This window comes from Zingiber officinale, chromosome 9B, assembly GCF_018446385.1.
Source record: "Zingiber officinale cultivar Zhangliang chromosome 9B, Zo_v1.1, whole genome shotgun sequence".
Classification (NCBI taxonomy): domain Eukaryota; kingdom Viridiplantae; phylum Streptophyta; class Magnoliopsida; order Zingiberales; family Zingiberaceae; genus Zingiber; species Zingiber officinale.
Genome location: NC_056003.1, coordinates 92716344 through 92738027, shown reverse-complemented (window position 1 = coordinate 92738027; position 21684 = coordinate 92716344). Strand labels below are relative to the sequence as shown.

The following is a 21684-nucleotide window of genomic DNA, read 5'->3' as shown; positions in this document are numbered from 1 at the left end:
GCACGCCGTTTCCCTTGAGCGTCGATTGTTTGACTGCTCCTCGTGTCGGAGACGATGGTGGGTCGGAGCCTTATCCCTGATCAGGACATACTTCTTCGCCCGACCGGCCGATGCCATCTACGCGTTGACCGTCATGACTTTGACCTCCATCATGACAGTAAGATGGGATCCTTTATCATCACCGCATCAGATGAAAAACAGTGCAGAGTCTACTGATAAAGATATATACCAATCGGCTACTATATTGTATATCAAAAGGGATTTCTATTCGAGGGTTTAGGCTGAACAGATGACAACACTTGATTATTAAGTTATAACAATCGGCTAATGTGTTGAGGGTTTTGCAAGGTAACGTAACTTAATAGTCGACTTGATATGAGGTTGTAAAAGGAATTAAGTTTTCTAGCATAAGGTAAATAAGAATCGAGGGTAGACGATCATTAGAATGGTTAAAAATAGTGTAAATTTGACTGATAAAGGTATATGAATCGATTAGATAACTCGACTGATTAGAATGGTTGAAAATAATCTAAAGTTGACTGATAAAGGTATATGAATCGATTAGATATCTCGACTGATCACTTATCAATTGTTGATCAAGTATATAAGTCGATTGATTGACCATTTTGGAGAGAACAGAAAATTTTCTGTTTGATTTCTGTTTGGCTAATAAACTGGATTAATAGACATCAGTCAATTGATTGGACATTTCAGAGTGAACGTAAAGTTCTCAATTTGCTGTCCCAACACGATTGATTGCTATTTTGTTGATTACTATCAGAATTAAAGATGATAAAAGTTAATGAGCATTTAACAACCGACTCCAATAATCAATATCTATTCGAGTCATTATGATCTAGTAATCAAGGAATGTTGGACTTATGAACTGTCAGTGTAAACACTTTCTAATTTATCTTGATAACTAATAGAAAAATTCACTAATTACCCAAAACTAACTGGGTTTATTAAATATCTATTCAAGTCAACTACAAGGCAAGAATGGAAGTATGTTCGACTGAAAGCTTTATCAAGAGAGATTTTGTTTACTGCTTTATTGATTTATAATATTTAATACTCTCGAACTTTGTTCAGAAAGAGGAGGATAATTAATAATGGTAAAGCACTTGACTAGATTTTGAAGCAGTAGTTTTGAGATATTATTATAATAAAATGTGATAATATTTATTTTAGGCGGTTCCAGTATTGTTGGCGATATAGAAAAATAAGGATGCGTTTGGTTTGTACATTTTTCATTTTCATTTTATGAAAAATACATATTTTTTAAAAAATAGAAAATGACTTTTTGTCATTTTTTATTTTTTCAAAAAATGTTATCTATTTTTTTAGAAAATAGACACGAAAAATGCAAACCAAACACTATTTTTTAGAAACACGTATTTTTTAGAAAATGAAAATGAAAAATACACAAACCAAATGCACCCTAATATTTTTACCCTAACATAGAAGATCAAATATCTAACGAGGCTTTGCTGTTCCAATATAATTTTTGCGGTGGATAAGAGTAAGAGTGAGCAGAATTGCAATTTAATCGAAATAATTGATGAAATTGAATTAATGTGTCAATTTCGCTTTGATCTGTTCTGATGTTAGTTTTTTTTAAAACATCGATTATTTTAATTAAATAAGTTTGGTTTTGATTAAGAGTGAACAAAATTTTGATTCATCGAAATAATATCAAACTGAATTAATTCGCAAGTTGGCTTTGATCTATCCCCGATGTTAATTTTTTTTTAAAGCGTTGATTATTTCAATTAAATAGTTCAATTTCAACTATGATTTTTTTTTTAAAAAAAAAAATGATTAAACCAATCAAACTCATATTTTTATTAAATAATAATAAATTTTTAAATTTTTTAGTATACCGATTAAGATGAATTACACGTAGGACAGGACAAGACAAGACAAGACAAGACACACGTACATTGTACATACTAAAACTATCACTTAACTACTACCTATACATTAGAAGCATCAACTAAGAATTTTTATAAACAAGTTAAACTAATGTTAATCCTTATTGATGGCCCCTTCTGCTGGCCAATGTTTTTTTAAGAGACTCCATAGCTTTGAAATTTTATCCATAGGCTTTCCTCGAGAGAGTTATTGGAGATTGATTAAGTAATAAAATTCAAAAGAAATATAAATAATCTATTTTTTGTAAATAAATTATTATAAATTTAACTTTTAGGTGAATAAAAAATTAATGTTTAATTCGAAGCTACTTTAATAATAAAGGAAATTGTGTACAGTTAGTATGTAATTAAATAAGTGTATTAGCATAGTTTAGAGCATCTCCAACGGCAGTTTTTACGAGCTTCTTATTGGTGGGGGCCACAAAAAGAACCTTCCTAGAATGCCCTTTAAAAAAATAAAACGTGAGCATAACTCAAATACATATAAATAGGATTGTGAGCGGCGGAGAAGAGGAGGCGCTGCTTCCTTCTGCTCTCCTATACCCACACTCTTTCGGTCTCACTCGCTGTTCTATCGGCTTCTTGACTGGCGAGGGATCGTGAGCGGCGGATAAGGGGAAACAAATTCATTTCCAACGGAAGGACTGCTTCCTTCTTCTCTCCCATACCCACGCCCTTTCGGTTTCGTTCGCTGTGCTATCGGCTTCTCGACTGGCGCGGGATCGTGAGCGGTGGAGAAGGCGAAGCAATCGTCTATGGAGTTACGGCAGGAGGATGAGTACGTTCCCCCCGTCGACAAGTCCCAGCTTATCTCCACACTTTTCAAGGTAATGATCTGATTGCATTTTTTTTTTTCTTGATAATTTCTTGGATAAATTCTTGCGAGGATGGATCTGGCTTTCAGGTGAAAGGGCTGGTGAAACAGCACATAGATACTTATAATTACTTTATCAACCATGGTATCAAGAAGATACTCCAGGCCAATAATTTCATAGCTTGCAGTCATAATCCTAACATCTATCTTAGGTAAGACGTGAAGTAACTTCTGAAACTTTTTTTTTTTCTCTTTTGTTTAACTAGAACATGCAGATAAATTCTTTTACTATGGATGTTTTGATTTAGGTACACCAATATTAGAGTCGGGAAGCCAATTGTTAAGTTGGACCATTCTAAGTTTTGGCTTACTCCGCAGATGTGCCGACTCTCAGATCAAACGTATGTAGTGTTCTTCCTTGTTTCTCAATATTAGTAAAAGATAGACCATTTGAACAAGGAGAATACAGGAAGAGTTGTTTATGAAAACTATAGTGATTATTTTAATAATGCTGATGCATTATCTTGTTGTGAATGACAACTCCAAGTGAAGAGAGATGTTGGAAGAATGAAATAACTAATATCACTTTAAATCATACACACTTGACTAGTGAAAGATGATAACCTGACGTTAAAATATAAAACCTGACAGTTCTTCAACTTCAAGGTAAGAGGTGAAATATTGACCTTTGAAATCTTCAATATTCTTATTTCCCCTTTTTTATCGCTGCCTATTTATCATACAAAGGACAACCTTCATTTAAGTGTTTACCATCCTTTTCCCTTAATTTTCCCTTGCTCTTGTAAGTTCCTAATTGCACTAGTGAAAGTTGATCAAACCAATTAACTTTTTTTTTCTCCTGGTAATGGAATATTCATATTCAATGATGGACCTCAAATCAATGTTTGAGGTAGGTTTGGACCTCTGATTTCAAAACCTGTATTACTCACAAACTCTGTCAATATTTCACTTGTTTTTGACATGGTTAATCTCTGATAAAAGTGATACCCAATCGTCATGACCAAATTGAGGTGAAGAATCTATTTTCAACAAGAAAGACAAGTTTGCCCCCAACAGTCAAACTTATGTGTGAAATACTATGTTAGACAAAAGAAACAAATGATTAAGAAGACAACATATTGAAGTGGATGAGCAATGTAGAACACTTTGTAAAAAAGAGTTTCATTCAGTAGTGGGGGTAGGAATAGCTCATCTTTCTCTGAATGGATGAATGGTAACATCTCATTGTGGCCATCAATGAGGTAGAGGGGAGAGAGCCAACTATGAAAAAAACACATTAGCTAAAGGGAGAACTTGTGTGGTAGTTTGTGGGATTAGGAGATTGGGCATGAGCTTCATATTTTATTTTAATTGTTGCTTTAAAGTCTCTGCTTTGCTCTTTGAGTAGAGGGAATGATACATATAAAAGACGAAGAACTTCCTCTCATAATAGCAGTGAATGTTGCAGTGTGGATCGGATTCAGTCATCAATTGTAGAAGGTGTGGGAGGACCACTGTGGGGTCAATAGAGGGGTTTTCATTCCATGCAGCGGCAAACAAATCCTTCTCAGCATGATTAAAGGGGTCTTTAGCTTCCTGTGGTGGTCGAAGGGTTTCATGACAATGAGAAGATCTCTCATCAGTAAGATGGGGGAACAAATCATTGTTCTTAGTGCGTGTTGGTTCCTTTTGTCACTGATGTGGGATTTTAGGAGGGAAGATAAGAGGAGGCATGTAGGAGAAAGGAAATTATGGTTTTACAGCAAAATAGATGAATGCTGTGAGGGTGCTCCATCAATTTAATCTTACAGCCTCCCTCAAAGGAGGATTGTTGTAGAAAATCCTAACTTTCGGGTTCTCTCTTGTATAATAATAATTATTATTCATCAAAGGATATGTATGTGTGGTCTTGAAACCTAGTTTTTCAAATAGAAAATTGTGCTACTTAATTCTCGTTTAGTGTTATTCTCATGATTTGCTTTGTAGATATGCTGCACCCATAATGGTTGATGTTGAATACACGATAGCAAATCGAGCAACTAAGAATCTTGAAGTTAAGGTATTTAGAATTTGATGATATTAATTAATCACAGATTAGTACTTCGCTGAGAATGTAAACAACATTTGTTGCAATTTTTAAGAGATTTTTTCCCTTTTTATTAGAGGCAAGCCGGTTTGCCTATTGGAATGATGCCAATTATGCTACGGAGTAGCCATTGTTTACTAAGCGGGAAGGAAGATGCTCAATTATCAAAGCTTGGTTTGTGTAATATTTCTATAATCTGAACTTGAATGTTGGTATATATTCTGATTGATCTGTCATCATCTTTTTCTGCAGGGGAGTGTCCTCTTGATCCTGGTGGATACTTCATTGTTAAAGGAACTGAGAAGGTAATCTAGTTATCATATTTAGTTCTTTAATTAACTATTTCTAAGGGACCTTTTAATTGTGACTATGTCTTCAAGTTTGGAAACAGCAGTTAGGTGAGTTAGTGAGGACCTTAATGGTTTTGTGTTGGGTCTTAGTATTTAATCCTGCCTTTTCACGTGGTTGATAATTGAGTGTCATACTAAAGTTATTTAACTTCCGTTCCTTCTTTTGAAATTTCTTTCCCAATTGAAGCACATTGATGCTTGTTATTGCACAACCCAATATGTAATTCATTAGTTTTCGTGGTCTTTTGCTATTAACTTTCTTAGCCATTTTTTATAAATATAAAATATATTCAAGCATGTCAATCAGATAAAGACAATGACATCCTGAGATGAAGCGCTAGTGCAATGCTAAAATCATTATATCTCATTCAACGATCTTGCAAGGTTGATGTAAAAGTCAACAATGTCAAGAGAGAAGGTAGAACCTCATTATAGAGAGCTTAGTATTATTGATTGAATGAATATAACAATGGATAAAGCGGACTTTTATTTGTGTCACAATAGTGTTGATTAGTTTGTTTTAAGATATTTTTATTACCTTCTCTCCTCCATTGAGAACTCTAGTTCAGACAAGTTGAAATGGAGGAATTGAAGCATCTGCCTCATGGTTATTTTAATCTATCGAACAACACTACAAATTACCATATTATGAAATATTGCATGTTTGTCAATTATGCTTTTGATGTTTGGAATGATAGTGTTCACAATTGCGGCTAACATTTTATTTTAACTATGCAATTTGGAACGATAGCCTACATCTCTTACCTCTATGTTTTATATCCTGTATTTTTTTCTCTTAAGTTTGCCTGTCTTTTTTCCTTTTCTTCTTCTATGGTTGGAGAAGTTTTATGTCAATTATTGTTGAAATTGCTAGTTTTTATGGTCTTGACAATGAGGTATTCCCATGCCTCATTGGATTTGACTCTGTCCCTATTGATAATGCTAGATGGAATGGATAGGTGTCAGTTGCTATTGTTATTTTATTTTCTGTATTCATTTTTTGTTTATTTTCTTTTTAAAATTATTACTACATGAGCCAATCATTAATAGAATTGTGGATTGTAGGTGATTTTGATGCAAGAGCAACTCTCTAAAAATCGTATCATCATTGACACTGATAGTAAGGGACGGTATGCTTTTCTATTCCTTATCTTCTCCGTATTTGTTACTTCTATTTTTTTTTTGAGCTATTATGTGATATAGCTTGAAATCTTTGTTAATTTTTCTGCTAAGTGAACATTTTCTCAGTGAGGAAGAAGATAGTCATCTTTGAAGAAACCTTAGCTCATATGTATGGGTTAGTTATTGCAGTATTTTCTCCCTAGGGTTGTGCTTTGGATATAAGGAACCTTTGATTTTAAGTTATTGCTGAAAAGGCAACACTATCATTAAGACTTGCATTTGGAAAAGCATTATCAATCTCCTTTCTCTTTTAGTTCTTGGGCCACTGCCATTGGAGGTTGAGATCCAATAATTTATATATAGATTGATAAAAATCATATCTACGACTATGTTAAAATCAATAATTTCTATTCCTTATCATATCTCCTTTCTCTTTTAGTTCGTTCGTCACTAATTATCCACCAGTGATGTTTAAGCTCTGTATGGATGGACTAGTCAGTCACCACTCATAAAACAATTTTGTCTAACCCAAAGGGATACATAAGAGCTTTAATAGATATGATGCACCTTGTTTAAAGGCCTTGTTGATTTCTGCATTGTTTTATGGCAAGATATTTTAATTCCAATTTCTATGGTCATGAATACTATACTGGGTAGTCTAGTCTATCTAGCAGACTGCCATTGGAAAAAAAGAATGACTCTTTTACCTTTCTCTTGGTAACTGTGTTGTTGATATATTTACCATTATAAATTTCTATCCTTTTGTATTGGAGGTACTTTTACAATCATCATAACCACTTTGATCAGGGTCACAGCATCTGTTACCAGTAGCACACATGAAACAAAAAGCAAAACAGTATTCTTTATGGATGAGGAGGAGATTTATCTACACCTCAATCAATTCAATGAGCCGGTAGTAATGCACAAGGCTTCATTCTAATTGAATTCATCATTGGTTGTTTTTTAATTTTTTTTATGCTTTTTGATAGATTCCTATTGTGGTGATCTTAATGGCTATGGGAATGGAAAATGTGCTAGACATTGTGCAAATGGTAGGAAGTGTTCATGAAGATCTTCTCGCTGCTTCAATTTTGGTAATATACGGCTCCAACAAAAATATGATTTGAACATGTTACATGCACTCATGTAAGTGCAATTGGCATATCTAGTGTTTTTAACGTGGTCAGAGTGAGCACATATGCTTTACTTTGGTTGAAGGAATGAAGGCATATTTTCATGCAACATAAATTATGAACATATTTGGCACACTCCTGATTGCCTTCTAGCAATAAAATTTTTCTAGGATGGCTGCTTTCATTCTTAAAATTAATAAAATGTTTATTTTTCAAATGTAATACCTTCATAAATTCCATATGCTCTTCCCTTGTGTGTTGCTGCTTTTTTATCTTAAGATTTTGGATGCATGTGCACAATTCTGCAAAAAATCATACATGCTTTTTAGTTTATAATTTGTTTCAAAGAAGTGGAGTCTTGGCGCAACCGTAAATCGTTGTTGTGTGACCTAGAGGTGATCGAGTCTCATAAACAACCTCTTGTAAAGCATGATAAGGATGCATACAATAGACTCTTCCCCGGGACTCTGCATTGGTGGGAGCTTTGTGCACTGGGCTACCTTTTTATAATTTGTTTCAAAACACAAACTATATATGCAAATACAGAGAATACTATAGTGGCAAGACATATTTTATAATTTTATGTTTACTATGATCTTTCAAATTTATTATCTATCTACCTATTCTACTTCTACCATTTTGGTTTACTCTTTATGTTGTTCCTCCATTACTATCTAAAAATGACATCTTCCGACCTTATTATCAGTCATTTTTTGTGTGGCACAGGACTGTATGAATAAGAACATTTATACTCAACAGCAGGCATTAAATTTCCTAGATGGAAAGGTGACTGCCCAAATATTTTGATTACAAATATTTGAAAACTTGTGCCAAGCCTTGTTTTTTTTAAAAAAATTATGTACTCTTATATGACTCAAAAGAACTCTCTTATTTGACTTCTTCAGATTGGAATAACTAATCCTACAAATCATGGGAACAAAAAGGTACTTGATTAGTTTTTCTTGATGTTGAACAAACTTGTACTTTGCTTTCAATTTATGCATTAGTACTTTCTAAGTTTTATCTAATTTTGACGTAATGCCAAAACTATTTCAATCCAGTGACAAGTGCCAACCTTTTTTTTCTATTCATAAACCCTTCATAAGTCACAAAGAATTTGCTGAATTCACACAAATTTTAGACTGTTGAATATGATAATTTACAAGGATATCATCACCTCAATCATTATGACAAGTTTACTGGTCATATTTTTCACTTCGTGCATTTGGCTTGTTTCTCGCAATTGCAAGTGCACTAGTTTTTTGTTTTCTTTTATTGTTGTTTATTGAATAAGTAGAATGCTAGTTTTTTTTAAAAAAAAAAATTTGACAAATTCACATACTTGCAGACTGGTCTAGCAAAGGCTATTCTTCGCAATGTGTTTCTTGCACATGTTCCGGTATTTTTCTCCTACCTTAAAGGTGGTAACTTCTTCACGAAAAATGAATCTCCATGACTTTGTTTTCTTTTCAGCTCAATGAGGATAATTTCCATCCGAGACGGATCTATACAGCAGTGATGATTAGACGTATGTTAGATGCATTCTCGACACATACATTTGATGATAAGGTATGATTGTATACATTTTTATTTACATGTTATCTGATGTTATGTTGGATGTCTTGATTTCTAATGTTGCTTACTTAGGATTTTGAAAAAAAAATAAGAGCACTTGATTACTCTTTAGAGTGGCTATTATAATGCTTATAATTTCTTCTCTTGAATGATAAAACTATGTAAAATATTTGTGATGTGAAAAGTTTGAAGCACGCACTGGCTATTGGTGCTCAATGTTGGTCTCGGGATCACAGAAGAGAGTTTGTATATTTACTTTTTTATAGTTAGATGGTGCATTTTTGTAATCTTTTATTGGTAATAATGTAAACTTTCTAGAATTAATTAAGAATGTTGGAAGAAGTTTGGAATGTATACTTTGATGATATCCTTACTATTTTGTGTACTGTGGGCTGATGTCGAATTAGATTAGGTGTTTTGTAAAGAGAATTTCTGTTTAGTCTGAAAATATAGGTGTAAGCTCATACCCTTAATGTTCCTAACAGATGAATTTGATGTTTTTAACATGATTAATTTCCATGTTGAGTAACCAGTATTTATAAAGGAAGTGGCTACTTATTCAAATCTAACAATAACTTGAATTTCCTTTCAGATATGCAAACATTCATTCTTGTGTAGTTTTTTAAAAATTATTTTTGAGATTCATAAATCCTGTTGTTGATTTGCTTTCTTATCAGGATTATTTGGGCAACAAACAGCTTTTACTATCAGGGCAGCTGATTTCCATGCTCTTCGAGGTAAGTTGTTGATGTTAGACAAGTTCATTCTGATCGTCGTCAATAAATCTAGTAGGCTGCTAATATTTATCCAACCATTTTTCAGAATCTGTTTAAATCAATGAACACTCATATTTTAGAGCTTGCGAACAAGGAATATAAAGAGCATTACCGCTCCAGTGATGTGAACTTTGATCGTGTAAGTTTTTCATATATACATACACACACATACAAGCTTGCGTTGAGTATAGACATTTCAACTTTGAAGTAATCTTAATTGTTCTTTTGCCTGCTCATGCATCTATGCATGTTTATTTTGGGAAATGAAGGATTGTAAGGAATGGAGCACATGAGGGATTAAAAGTGAAGGATATGAAAGCAAATTTCCCTCTTGGTTTACTTGGAAGGATTAAAAAAGGGTAAACATGGAGTTTTGATTTCCACACTTTGCTAGGGAAGGGAGAAAATGGTGTGGATAGACTATTATCTTATAGACTTCACTTCTAATCTTTCTTGTCACTCATGCATCCCTTAGAAATCAATGAATTTCAAGTTATAATTGATCACTTTCAGTTAATCAGCCTGCTGAATGATTGTCATTTATGATTGGTGGCTAATACACTCCAATCATTTACCAACTCAATCCCTTCCTGTTTTTACATATTCTGGGCTATTGTAAACTTGATTTTGTATCTTTTTTTTTTTTTTTTTCAATTTTTTGCTCCCTTCTTATATTTCTCCCAAGCAAATAGGGCCAAAAAGATTAGGCTGACTCCCTTTTCCCCTACTTGATTTGTGGAAAATAGAAACTTTACCTTCACTTTTTATTCCTTCTTTCCTATCTATTTACCAAAGTACACAGGGCCTAAAAGCTTAGGTTGTATCATTTTTCCCTATTTGATTTGGGTGAAAACATTCTCTGTTTGTGTTTCAGTTCTGCCACTTTTCATGGCCTGTTTTTTTTTTTTTTTAATTCATTGCTTTTATCTTCAGAATTAGGATATCTAGTTGGGATTTCATCTAATACTAGCTGCCTTGAGTTAAATGAAGAATATTAAACTATGACATGGTAATTATGTTGATCTTTCTAATCAAGAGTATTATCTCGTGAACTAAACCCATTTACCTTTTCTGTATGCTATATTCACATATTATATGGATTAAATACAACAAAAGTTTTCGTCTTAGGTGACCAGATTAATAGTTATGCACCTTTCCTTTTTTATTTGTTTCTTTTCCTGGATAATATGGTACTGAGCTTTGATTTTATGTGTTGTGTTCTTGCCTTCTTGGTGTTTTCTTCCTAATGCGTGTTCATTGCCCTTGAATTATCTGGATTATTTAGCTGTACTGTTTTTGTTTTATTTTATTTGTTACCTCAACTAGTATAGCCACAAAATGTACGTATTGTAAATTCTCTTATTTTACCTGATTTTGCAGTATCTTAGGCTAAATAAGGTCATCACATTAGGCTTGGAAAGATCCATTTCAACAGGTAATTGGGATTTAAAACAGTTTAAAATGCACCTGAAAGGTGTATCTCAGGTAATTATCTCTGGCTTCTCTGTTTCTCTTTTGCCTTCTAGAAGTACAGTAGGTTAATGCCTAGCATTGTAGGTTGTTTCAAGATTATCATATATAGCAATGTTAAGCCACATGACCCGAATATCTTCACAGTTAGAGAAAACAGGGAAAGTAATTGGGCCAAGGGAATTGCACACAAGTCAGGTAATTGTTTGAGCACTCCCTCAAAAGTGTTCTTGAGTTTATCTACACTACTATATTAATTTTGTGTTTGTTCACTGGATGTTATCTGAAACAGTGGGGCATGCTTTGCCCATGCGACACTCCTGTAGGAGAAGGTTGTGGGTTGACAAAAAACTTAGCTTTGTTGACACATGTTACAACTGACGAGGAGGATGGTCCACTGATTTCTTTGGTTTGATTCCTTGAACCTTTTTTATCACACACATATGATAAGATCATCTTCAACTTTGAGATATTATATATGTTTATAACTTGAGAGCAACATCCAACCTGTTTTTATTGCATGAGCAAAGTTATTTGTGTTTATTGGTTAGTTTGTAAATGGTGCATGAAATGACCTTCTTACTTTTTATTAACAAATGAATGTATTTAAAATCAAACACATCCTATCTTGTTTGAAATTAGGTTCAGTAATCTGGACATTCACAGATGGTATATGCATAATTGATATGCCCTTTATAAGGATAATTTTTCTTTCTTCCTAGTTGATTTTTGAAAGTGTATTCTCTCTGTGAATTTTTTGTATCTGTGTCTCTCACTTCTCTCATGGAGTTCTTAAATTTGCCCTGTTAGTGTTATACTCTAGGTGTTGAAGCTTTATCACTTTTAGCTGATGAGGATCTTCACTCACCACAATCATATTTGGTTATGCTTAATGGGCTTATACTCGGAAAGCATAAACAACCAAAGGTTCATCAACAATTATCATATTAACTCTGTTGCATAGACTTTACATGCACTTGGTCTCTGATTACATTTGTGTAAATCATTTTATCTTGATTGACAGCTATTTGCTGGTAACATGAGAGAGTCCCGCAGATGTGGTGAAATTGGAGGGTTTGTTAGCATTTTTGTGAATGAAGAGCAGGTAGAAGTTGCTTTCTGGCGTATATAATTCCTTTCATCGTCTTTGGAATGGGATTGTGGACATGTATCAACTATACTATTCAAGCTATTTTGAATTGAAACTAAGTCATACACCATTTGATGAGCTATGTTTAGGGATATTCAGTAAATCAGCTATGCCTTTGCATTTGAATACATCAATTATGTCTTTCATTGCTCCTTTATTACCATCCTAACTTTATAATGGACACTACGTGCTTCATGCTTGTGTTGTAGCAAAAGAAATGTTCCCCACCCAAAGGTTGCATCTAACATTTTGCTGCTAGGTACACATATTTAGTTTGCTATCAAAAAATCCGGAAGTAGTGATAATTGGTACTCCGGAGTTTGTGCTTCTGATGACTTGGCTTGGAAGGCCATCATTTACTTCTCATTGTGGAATGCTCGTTCCTAATTTTGATTCTTTATCATAAAGATCCATGCTCCCTTTTCAGTTAAAATACCTATCAGCATTAGTTTTGTGACCTATTGTGGAGTAATCTGTGCTTCAAGTTGAGACCACAAGTGATTAGAGATTATGAAAGTAATGCATCTTGTATCATGCCCATTGTGTGTAAATAGGACTCTTTCATATGATATTTCAAATATATTAAAGTATTACTTTTTGTATCATACACATTATTTTGATACGATACTTTTTGTAATGAAAGAGAATCAAGACAGATTTTGCCCTAAATGTGACTTTTTTTTTGGTTTGCCAATGTTTTTTTTCATGCACCTAAAAATGCTTTTGGTTGCCTCCCTTTTCTTTGAAGCGTTGTGTTTATATTGCCTCGGATTGTGGCCGAGTTTGTCGTCCACTAGTTATTGCTGATGGAGGCATATCAAGGATCAAGGATTATCACATGAAACAATTACAGGTTTTATGTTTGTTTGGAATTTTTCCTTATTTTGGGTTAATTATTGATCTTTTTTTATTCTCTTTAGGCATATAAAATTGGGATTTCTGAAACTTTTGTTATTGTATTGTAGCATGGAATTCGTACTTTTGATGATTTTCTACGTGATGGATTGATCGAATATCTCGATGTTAATGAAGAGAACAATGCATTGGTTCGTTTATCTGCTGCTACGATGTTCATTTTTATCATTTGAAATTGTCATATTCAATTTCTGGCACACTTATGTTAACAGATCGCATTGCATGAATGTGAAAATGGCACCGATGATCCTGAAAAGAAAAAGGGTGATATAACCCACATAGAGATTGACCCATTGACAATTTTAGGTGTTTGTGCTGGTTTAATTCCTTATCCTCACCACAACCAATCTCTATATAATATATACCAGGTTGGTTGAGTTGCCTTGTATTGATTTCAGTTTAACTCTACACTAATTTCTGAAATAATATTCTTGTTGTAGTGTGCAATAGGGAAACAAGCTATTGGTAATATTGCTTACAATCAGGCAAGTAAATTATTGATACAACTTTAGTAGCGTATTATGTCAAAAATTTCGTATTCTCTTGGCATAACTCATGTGAGTTCTACATTGCCCAATTATTTGGAGAAGTGAATTTAATCTCTATCCGGATTTTTGGACATCTAAAGACTATATCATTTAAGGCAAATGAATTGATTTGTTGCCTCAAGCATTCTTATTGAGCTTTTCTATATGCATCATATTCCTACATACTGTTAAAATGATTTGGTTGATTCCAATTAATTCAACTATGGTCGTCAAAGTTAGTATCATTACCCGGATCACACAGTTTAAGCTTCTTAATATTCATTTGTATTTGACTGATAGGATTGACGAAATCAAATGAGTTGGAAAATAAAAAAAATGATAAAGTAGATTTATTTCATGACAGTACAACAAGGGAATTTATTAGTTTATTGATATATCAAATTAAAGTTTATTCTTAGTTTAATACTATACATGTGATACTTATTAGACTATTGATAAATAATAATTCATATATCTTAATATATAATCACTAAATAATAAAAAGATTATAATCAATTATAAAATTATATTATTCATACATAATTACTTAAAAGACTAGATATTCTAGCCAATCATGATACAAATTGGTTGAGCTGGATTGGGATTGATTGAGCCTACAATTTCTCGAACATAATCCTGAAATCTTTGGAATCATGATTATCAAGGGAAAAATTGGTGAGAATTGATGGTGAATTAGTTAAAATCAGAAGAAAATGGAGGAAATTGGTAATTAGAGCAAAATCACTTGACTTGGCCAATGGATACGATCGACTCAGAATTCTTTATGAGTTAACAAAATAGGGAGAGTGAGTTGGGGGGAGGGCTGCTTATGGTAGGAAAGGATGAGAAACTTAGATCTAGATCTAGGTATTACTTTGAGGAAGAGAGATCTAAGGAGGATCAACAATTGTGATGTTGTGCAAATTACAACGACCAGGCTGGTGATGCGTGACTATGTGTGAGGAGAAGAGTGTAGTTCTCCGACATTCTTGAGGAGGAACATAGAGCAAGAGAGCGGGGAGGAGAATGAAGCTTCAACTTTCTCTGACATCATGCAAGAGCGGTCATTGGTAGAAAGGCTGGTTGGCAAGGAGAAGATCATTGTTCTTTGTTGTTCTCATGGAGAAATAAAGAGCAAGTGACTAGATGAACATGAAGCTTCATTTCACACTTGAGAATGAAGGTTTCTTTTAGTGTGCAAAGGAAACCTATCGAGGAAGGCAAACTTCATTCCTCTTAGATGATCATGAAGCGTCATTCCACTCCTTAACAAAGGAGGACCACCGAACAAGTGAATGGATGATTATTATAGGCAATTATAATAATCATCTATAATAATTGTTGGTGCAACATCCCTCAGGTCAAGGTTGACCTGGTTGACCAAGCTGAGTCTTGGTTTGAGTTTAGATGTTTGACAATAAGATATTGATTGAAGAAGAGTCAAGTAGGTCAAGGGAGTGACCGGATACTTGACTGGAAAGTCCTAGTGAGTGAAGCTAGGCAGATGGAAAGTCCTAGTGAGTGAAGCTAGGCAGATGGAAAGTCCTAGTGAGTGAAGCTAGGCAGATGGAAAACCCTAGTGAGTGAAACTAGGTGAAAGTCCTAGTGAGTGAAGCTAGGCAGATGGAAAGTCCTAGTGAGTGAAGCTAGGTAGATGAAAAGTCCTAGTGAGTGAAGCTAGGCAGATGGAAAACCCTAGTGAGTGAAACTAGGTGAAAGTCCTGGTGAGTGAAGCCAGGCAAGGGAAAATTCAGATGGATCAAGGATGATCGGACGTCTGGTGTTGGGAAGTCCAAGTAGGTCAAAGGATTGACTGGATACTTGGCATGAGGAAATCCAGATGGGTCAAGGTTGACCAGACATCTGGTGGAAGTCCAAGTAGGTCAAGGGAGTGACCGGATACTTGGCACGACTAGAAAAGTCCAAGTGGGTCAAAGGGATTGACCAGACACTTGGTGGGAAGTCCTAGCAGGTCAAAGGAGTGACCAGATGCTAGGCATGATGTACCAACGGGTCAAGGTTGACCGGGTGTTGGTTTGGTAGGCTTGGGACTTGGTTTTGGGCAAAAACCAAGTACTGGATCGATCAGTGGATCGATCCAGGAGCTGGATCGATCAGTGGATCGATCCAAGCCTTTCCTAGCGAACAGAGAGCCTCTGGATCGATCCGGATCGATCCGTGGATCGATCCAGGCGTTTTTCCAGAGCACAGAGGCGCTCTGGATCGATCCATGGATCGATCCAAAGCCTCCCCGATCGATTGGGAACATTCGAATCGATCGGGATCCGACCGTTGCGTCGGGTTTATAGCCGCAGGCGGACGTTGTCTTCGGCATCTCTTCTCCGATTCACTCCAGATCTCTCGCCAACTCCTCCACAGCGCTCTCAAAGATCAGATCGCCAGTTCTTGAAGGATCTTGGAAGCTTTCCAAGTCAAGAGGCGGATCAAAGCCAAGAGGAAGAAGTTAGGGTTAGGGTTTTTACTGCACATCTTGTAAACTTTTGCTTATCTTGTATTTCCCTTTCTTCTTCTTGTACTGAGTGTATTGTAGGGCTTCTCCGCCCTTGGTAGTTACCATAAAGGAGTGTTATTCATAGTGGAGGGTGTGTGCGTTGGTGTGGATCCTTGGATTAGTCACCTCTTGTGAGGTGGATACCAAGTAAACCAACTTTGTTAGCGTGTGTGATTGTTTCTGTTATTTTCCGCTGCATATCCTTGAAGAAACAAGCCACGCCGAGCGACGAGCACGCGACGAGCTATTCACCCCCCCCTCTAGCTACTTTTGGTCCTAACAAGTGGTATCAGAGCAAGGCCGCTCTTCACCGGAATCATCGCCGGAAGGGTCAAGCATAACAAGAAAAGCTAGAGGGTGAAGAAGTTGGAGCAAATTCTTCAAGTTCAAGACTTTATCAAGCTCAACTTCAAGATGCAATTCCAAGATGGGCTTGGATTTGACACAAGGGTGGCTCCACCATACACTTCTACGAGTTTCGATTCTTGGAAATCAAGAATCGAAAATTTTCTTATGATGGAGATAGAGCAATGGTTTGCTCTAATGGAAGGCTTCAAGGCTCCAAGAAATTCAAAGGGCAAAGTTCTAAAGAAAAGCAAATGGAGCCCGGAGCAAGTCCAAAGGTGCGAGGCAAATGACAAAGTGACCAAGCTTTTGGTCAATTTATTGCCAAGCACCATCCTTTGCAAAATTGGAGAGTTTGAAGATGCAAAGGAGCTATGGAGCAAATTGGCCAAGCTTCATGAAGAGATCCCCTCCACTGTACAAGATCATGAAGAATCCAGAGAGGGTGACTCTTTGGAGCAAGACCAAGAGGAGGACTCCGAGGTTGAGAGATGCTCAACCTCCGAAGAAGAGGAAATCCAAGAAGCTTCATCCTCAAGGGAATGCAACGAAGGGAACAAGGAGGAAGCATACTCCTTGTTTCATGTTCAAGATGATGAAGCCTCCACCTCTAGGATTGAGGGGGAGCAATCCTTGGTGACGCCGGATCAAGAAGAAGGAGAAGCTTCTACATCCGGGTCAAGTGAAGAAGAAGAAGATGGTGCCACCTCCGAAATTCAAGAAATAGCAAATGGAGGAGCAAGTGCCATCCCTACACAAGAAGGTATAAATGTTTTAATTAAAAATAAAAATCATATAATATGTTTTGAGTGTAGGGAAAGTGGGCACTACAAGAGCAAGTGTCCCAACTTGGCCAAGAAGAAGGACCAAGTGGCACAAAAGGGCAAGGAGAAGCCCAAGGAGACCATCCCCGGAACAAAAAGGAGCAAGGAGCACATTGTGTGCTTTTCTTGCAACCAAAAAGGGCATTACCGAAGTCAATGCCCCAAAGGGAAGAAGATGGTCAAGGCTCAAGGAGGCATTAGTCAAGGGGGAGCCTCCAAGGTAAAGAAAAAGGTAACATTTATTGAGCCTACCCCTTTACATTATGGTAAAAAGCATGATAGTTCTAACTTTTATCATTTTAATGCGATTTACCATAAGAATAGGAAGCATGAGGGCTTTAAGGAAAAGCATGTGGCCCTACATGCCAAAACTACTACACCTAAGGCTAGGAATGTAGGTAAAAGTCTAGGCAAGAACTCTAAGGATTGTAGCTACAAGCCTAGAAACAAAAATGCTCATGAACTTAATGGAAAAACAAAAACTAAGGACTTAGTGATGGAAAATCAAGTCTTGAGGTCAAGACTTGATAAAATGGAAAAGACCCTAAAAAGGATGGAAAATATCCTATTAGGGCAAAAAGAGCATAACCTAGGTTTAGGGGTACAAAAGCCATCCAATGGTCATAGAGGGTTGGGATACAAACCGAAGGCTAAGAAGGATGTGCCCTCTTACCATAGAGTTCCATATACTTATGGAACAAACCCTAGGTCTAGTGGTCAAGCCAAAAATACTAGGGAAGTCATCCCTAAGAGTATTTTTGCAATAAATGTGACTAAGGCTTCTAAGAAGTCTAAGAAAGTCACAAACAAGGTCACAAGGGAGGTTATCCCTAGAGTTGACCTAGAAAGTGTGACCAAGGCCTCCAAGAAGCCAAACAAGGTCACTAGGAAGGTATCTAGGGAAGTTATCCCTAGTGAATACCTAGAGCATCCAAGGAGCACCAATAGGTGTTGGGTTCCTAGGAGCATCTTCTCTACCCCATAGATGGGTTAGAGAGTGTCAACTCCGATTAGAAGGGTAGTTAACCCAACTTTGAGGAAATTGACACTCAAGGAGCATTTTCAAGGTTTTTGTTAACCTTTGAAAATGAAATGAAATTATTATTTACTCCTTGAAAGAGTAAAATGTGCCTAATGGTGGAAGAATTGATTTTAATCTTAAATGGCACATATTGGGAAATTCATAAGAACTACCAAGTTGGGATTTTGGTATGCTCTTAGGAAATTTAAGGCAATCCGGCCCTAAATTTAACTGTGCTACTCTTGTGGAAAAATGAAATATGCCAACATTTGAGGAATATGCTTAATTTCAATTGGCATAAATTAATCAAGGGAAGTAGAAATGCCAATTTAGGCTTTGGCATTTTCATGAAGCACTTTAGGGCAATCTAGGTTTTAGTTGTAAGTTTAGCTAAGATTTCAAGGAAACTTAGACAGTTAATCTAGGTATATTTTATTTAGGCTAAATCTTGCCATGATTGTTTGCCCATCATATGCCATGACATCATGTCTATTTTAGCATTCATGTTTTATTATGCAAAATCCAAAAATACCATGTCATGACATTCATACATCATGTAGTTATAGGAATCTTTCTTTTGAAAGTTATTGTATTTTGATGTATGCCATAACATTATCATGCATTAGTTTAATTCCTTGTAATTAAGGATAAATGGCATTTAACAACACTTATTAACAAGTGACATCCTAGGTGGATGTCTAATATCTTTGAAATGCCTAGATAGATATGCATGATCCCTAGATTAGGGCAAAACCAAAATCTACATCTCACAAAGACTATAAGGTGACTTGTATGTGCTTTAGTGCACATTAGATACAAGTGAGATGTTAGGATGATGAACAAAGCTCAAGATGTTGATTTAGTGCATTCATTTGAGTTTTTAAGTTCATCAAAACACATAGTTATGTGTTTTCCCATCATTGGGAAAGCTAATGTACAAGTCATGTGCATTATGCCCAAGGAACATGATGGGATATTGGTTTTGAAAATGTTTTTAAAATGATTTTGGAAAACCTTGGTGAAGGCTATCTTTTGATAGTAATCACCATTGAATAGTTAGACACAAACTTGAAGAAAACGCTAAAGTTTTTGCAAGTTTTCAAGTTTGTGTCAATCTTTGAAAATATAAAGTATTTTCATAGAAAACTATTTTTCCATGATTAAGTATGCCCTATATAATGTCTACACGAAATTTCATGATTTTTGGATTTTTGTAGAATTTTATAGGGGTTTCTGAAGTTGACTGAAATGGAATTTCAGCAACTATCAGAACTCCGATTGATCCATGGATCGATTGGAGTGTCTGAATCGATCCGTGGATCGATTCAGAAGGCAACTGGATCGATCAACCGATCGATCCATGAAGCCTGAATCGATCGGTGGATCGCTTCAGACAGGTTCAATCGATTGGAACCCAACTCCAATCGATCCAAGTTGCTGATTTTGGCTGGGAAGGCTGATTTCAGTATCTTTGAACCATGTTTAGTCTATGTGACCATTCCAAACCCCTAAAATACATTTGTATACATAAAAAGGGTGTTTTCATGTGAAAACAAGGATGGATTGGTTAAGGAAGGCTAAGTTGAAGTTTAGATTGAGGTTTGTTTCAAATTTTGAATATTTGAACCTCAAAACTTCTAAAATTGGTTTTCCTAATGGTTTAGGGATTCCAAGTCATTGTTGGTGCAATGACAGAAGTTACCACCATGTCTTTAGGGGGAGGGACTCTTTAAAGGCATGAAAATTATTTTTCATGAACCTTGGAAGGGGGTTAACCTTCTTTAAAGAAAATGCTCATGGACGAGATTTTGAACTTGAAATGGGGAGTGGATATCCTCATTATTTCAAGTGGAAACTCAAGTGATTAGAAAATGCTCAAGGTTGGGTATTTGTCTACATTGAGGGAGAAGTTAGGGATAGATGAAGGGTATGGGACCTTCATTATCGTGTTGATCACAACGAGTGATGTTGTGAACAACGATGCGCAACTCTTCAGTGAGAGAGTCGTCAACAAATGGATTTGTTGATGTGTACCCAAAATTGGGGCATGGGTTGATGTGTGCCCAAAGATGGGTTGATGTGTGCCAATAGGGGGAGAATGAAAGGACCTGTGAATGGGTGTAAGTTAGGCTTTCATTACCTAGAGGGAGTTTGCCCTCTTAGGGGGAGAATGAAAAGCTTAACTTATGTGTTCATTACCCAGTGGCATGAAGAAGGAGGCTATAGGATTAGCCTAACTTACATGTGGTATTGTAAGTGTTATTGTGGTATTGTCAAACATCAAAAAGGGGGAGATTGTTGGTGTAACATCCCTCAGGTCAAGGTTGACCTGGTTGACCAAGCTGAGTCTTGGTTTGAGTTTAGATGTTTGACAATAAGATATTGATTGAAGAAGAGTCAAGTAGGTCAAGGGAGTGACCGGATACTTGACTGGAAAGTCCTAGTGAGTGAAGCTAGGCAGATGGAAAGTCCTAGTGAGTGAAGCTAGGCAGATGGAAAGTCCTAGTGAGTGAAGCTAGGCAGATGGAAAACCCTAGTGAGTGAAACTAGGTGAAAGTCCTAGTGAGTGAAGCTAGGCAGATGGAAAGTCCTAGTGAGTGAAGCTAGGCAGATGAAAAGTCCTAGTGAGTGAAGCTAGGCAGATGGAAAACCCTAGTGAGTGAAACTAGGTGAAAGTCCTGGTGAGTGAAGCCAGGCAAGGGAAAATTCAGATGGATCAAGGATGATCGGACATCTGGTGTTGGGAAGTCCAAGTAGGTCAAAGGATTGACTGGATACTTGGCATGAGGAAATCCAGATGGGTCAAGGTTGACCAGACATCTGGTGGAAGTCCAAGTAGGTCAAGGGAGTGACCGGATACTTGGCACGACTAGAAAAGTCCAAGTGGGTCAAAGGGATTGACCAGACACTTGGTGGGAAGTCCTAGCAGGTCAAAGGAGTGACCAGATGCTAGGCATGATGTACCAACGGGTCAAGGTTGACCGGGTGTTGGTTTGGTAGGCTTGGGACTTGGTTTTGGGCAAAAACCAAGTACTGGATCGATCAGTGGATCGATCCAGGAGCTGGATCGATCAGTGGATCGATCCAAGCCTTTCCTAGCGAACAGAGAGCCTCTGGATCGATCCGTGGA

The 21684-nt window shown here is 36.2% G+C and overlaps 1 protein-coding gene across 1 annotated transcript in view; it reads left to right on the top strand.

Annotated features, from left to right (window-relative positions):
• The first annotated feature begins 2452 nt into the window (after positions 1 to 2452).
• LOC122022492 (DNA-directed RNA polymerase III subunit 2-like) overlaps positions 2453 to 21684 on the top strand; it is a 36922-nt gene continuing 17690 nt past the window's right edge. The window contains exons 1-24 of the mRNA XM_042580513.1: positions 2453 to 2761; positions 2839 to 2960; positions 3057 to 3149; positions 4735 to 4807; positions 4912 to 5008; positions 5087 to 5139; positions 6250 to 6314; positions 7114 to 7219; positions 7296 to 7400; positions 8166 to 8225; positions 8345 to 8383; positions 8788 to 8838; positions 8913 to 9008; positions 9692 to 9751; positions 9837 to 9929; positions 11171 to 11275; positions 11348 to 11458; positions 11553 to 11669; positions 12071 to 12187; positions 12285 to 12365; positions 13159 to 13263; positions 13376 to 13456; positions 13538 to 13693; positions 13766 to 13810. Of these exons, the coding sequence (XP_042436447.1) occupies positions 2690 to 2761; positions 2839 to 2960; positions 3057 to 3149; positions 4735 to 4807; positions 4912 to 5008; positions 5087 to 5139; positions 6250 to 6314; positions 7114 to 7219; positions 7296 to 7400; positions 8166 to 8225; positions 8345 to 8383; positions 8788 to 8838; positions 8913 to 9008; positions 9692 to 9751; positions 9837 to 9929; positions 11171 to 11275; positions 11348 to 11458; positions 11553 to 11669; positions 12071 to 12187; positions 12285 to 12365; positions 13159 to 13263; positions 13376 to 13456; positions 13538 to 13693; positions 13766 to 13810 (2103 nt within the window). The 5' untranslated portion in view covers positions 2453 to 2689. The remainder of the gene's footprint in view (positions 2762 to 2838; positions 2961 to 3056; positions 3150 to 4734; positions 4808 to 4911; positions 5009 to 5086; positions 5140 to 6249; positions 6315 to 7113; positions 7220 to 7295; positions 7401 to 8165; positions 8226 to 8344; positions 8384 to 8787; positions 8839 to 8912; positions 9009 to 9691; positions 9752 to 9836; positions 9930 to 11170; positions 11276 to 11347; positions 11459 to 11552; positions 11670 to 12070; positions 12188 to 12284; positions 12366 to 13158; positions 13264 to 13375; positions 13457 to 13537; positions 13694 to 13765; positions 13811 to 21684) is intronic.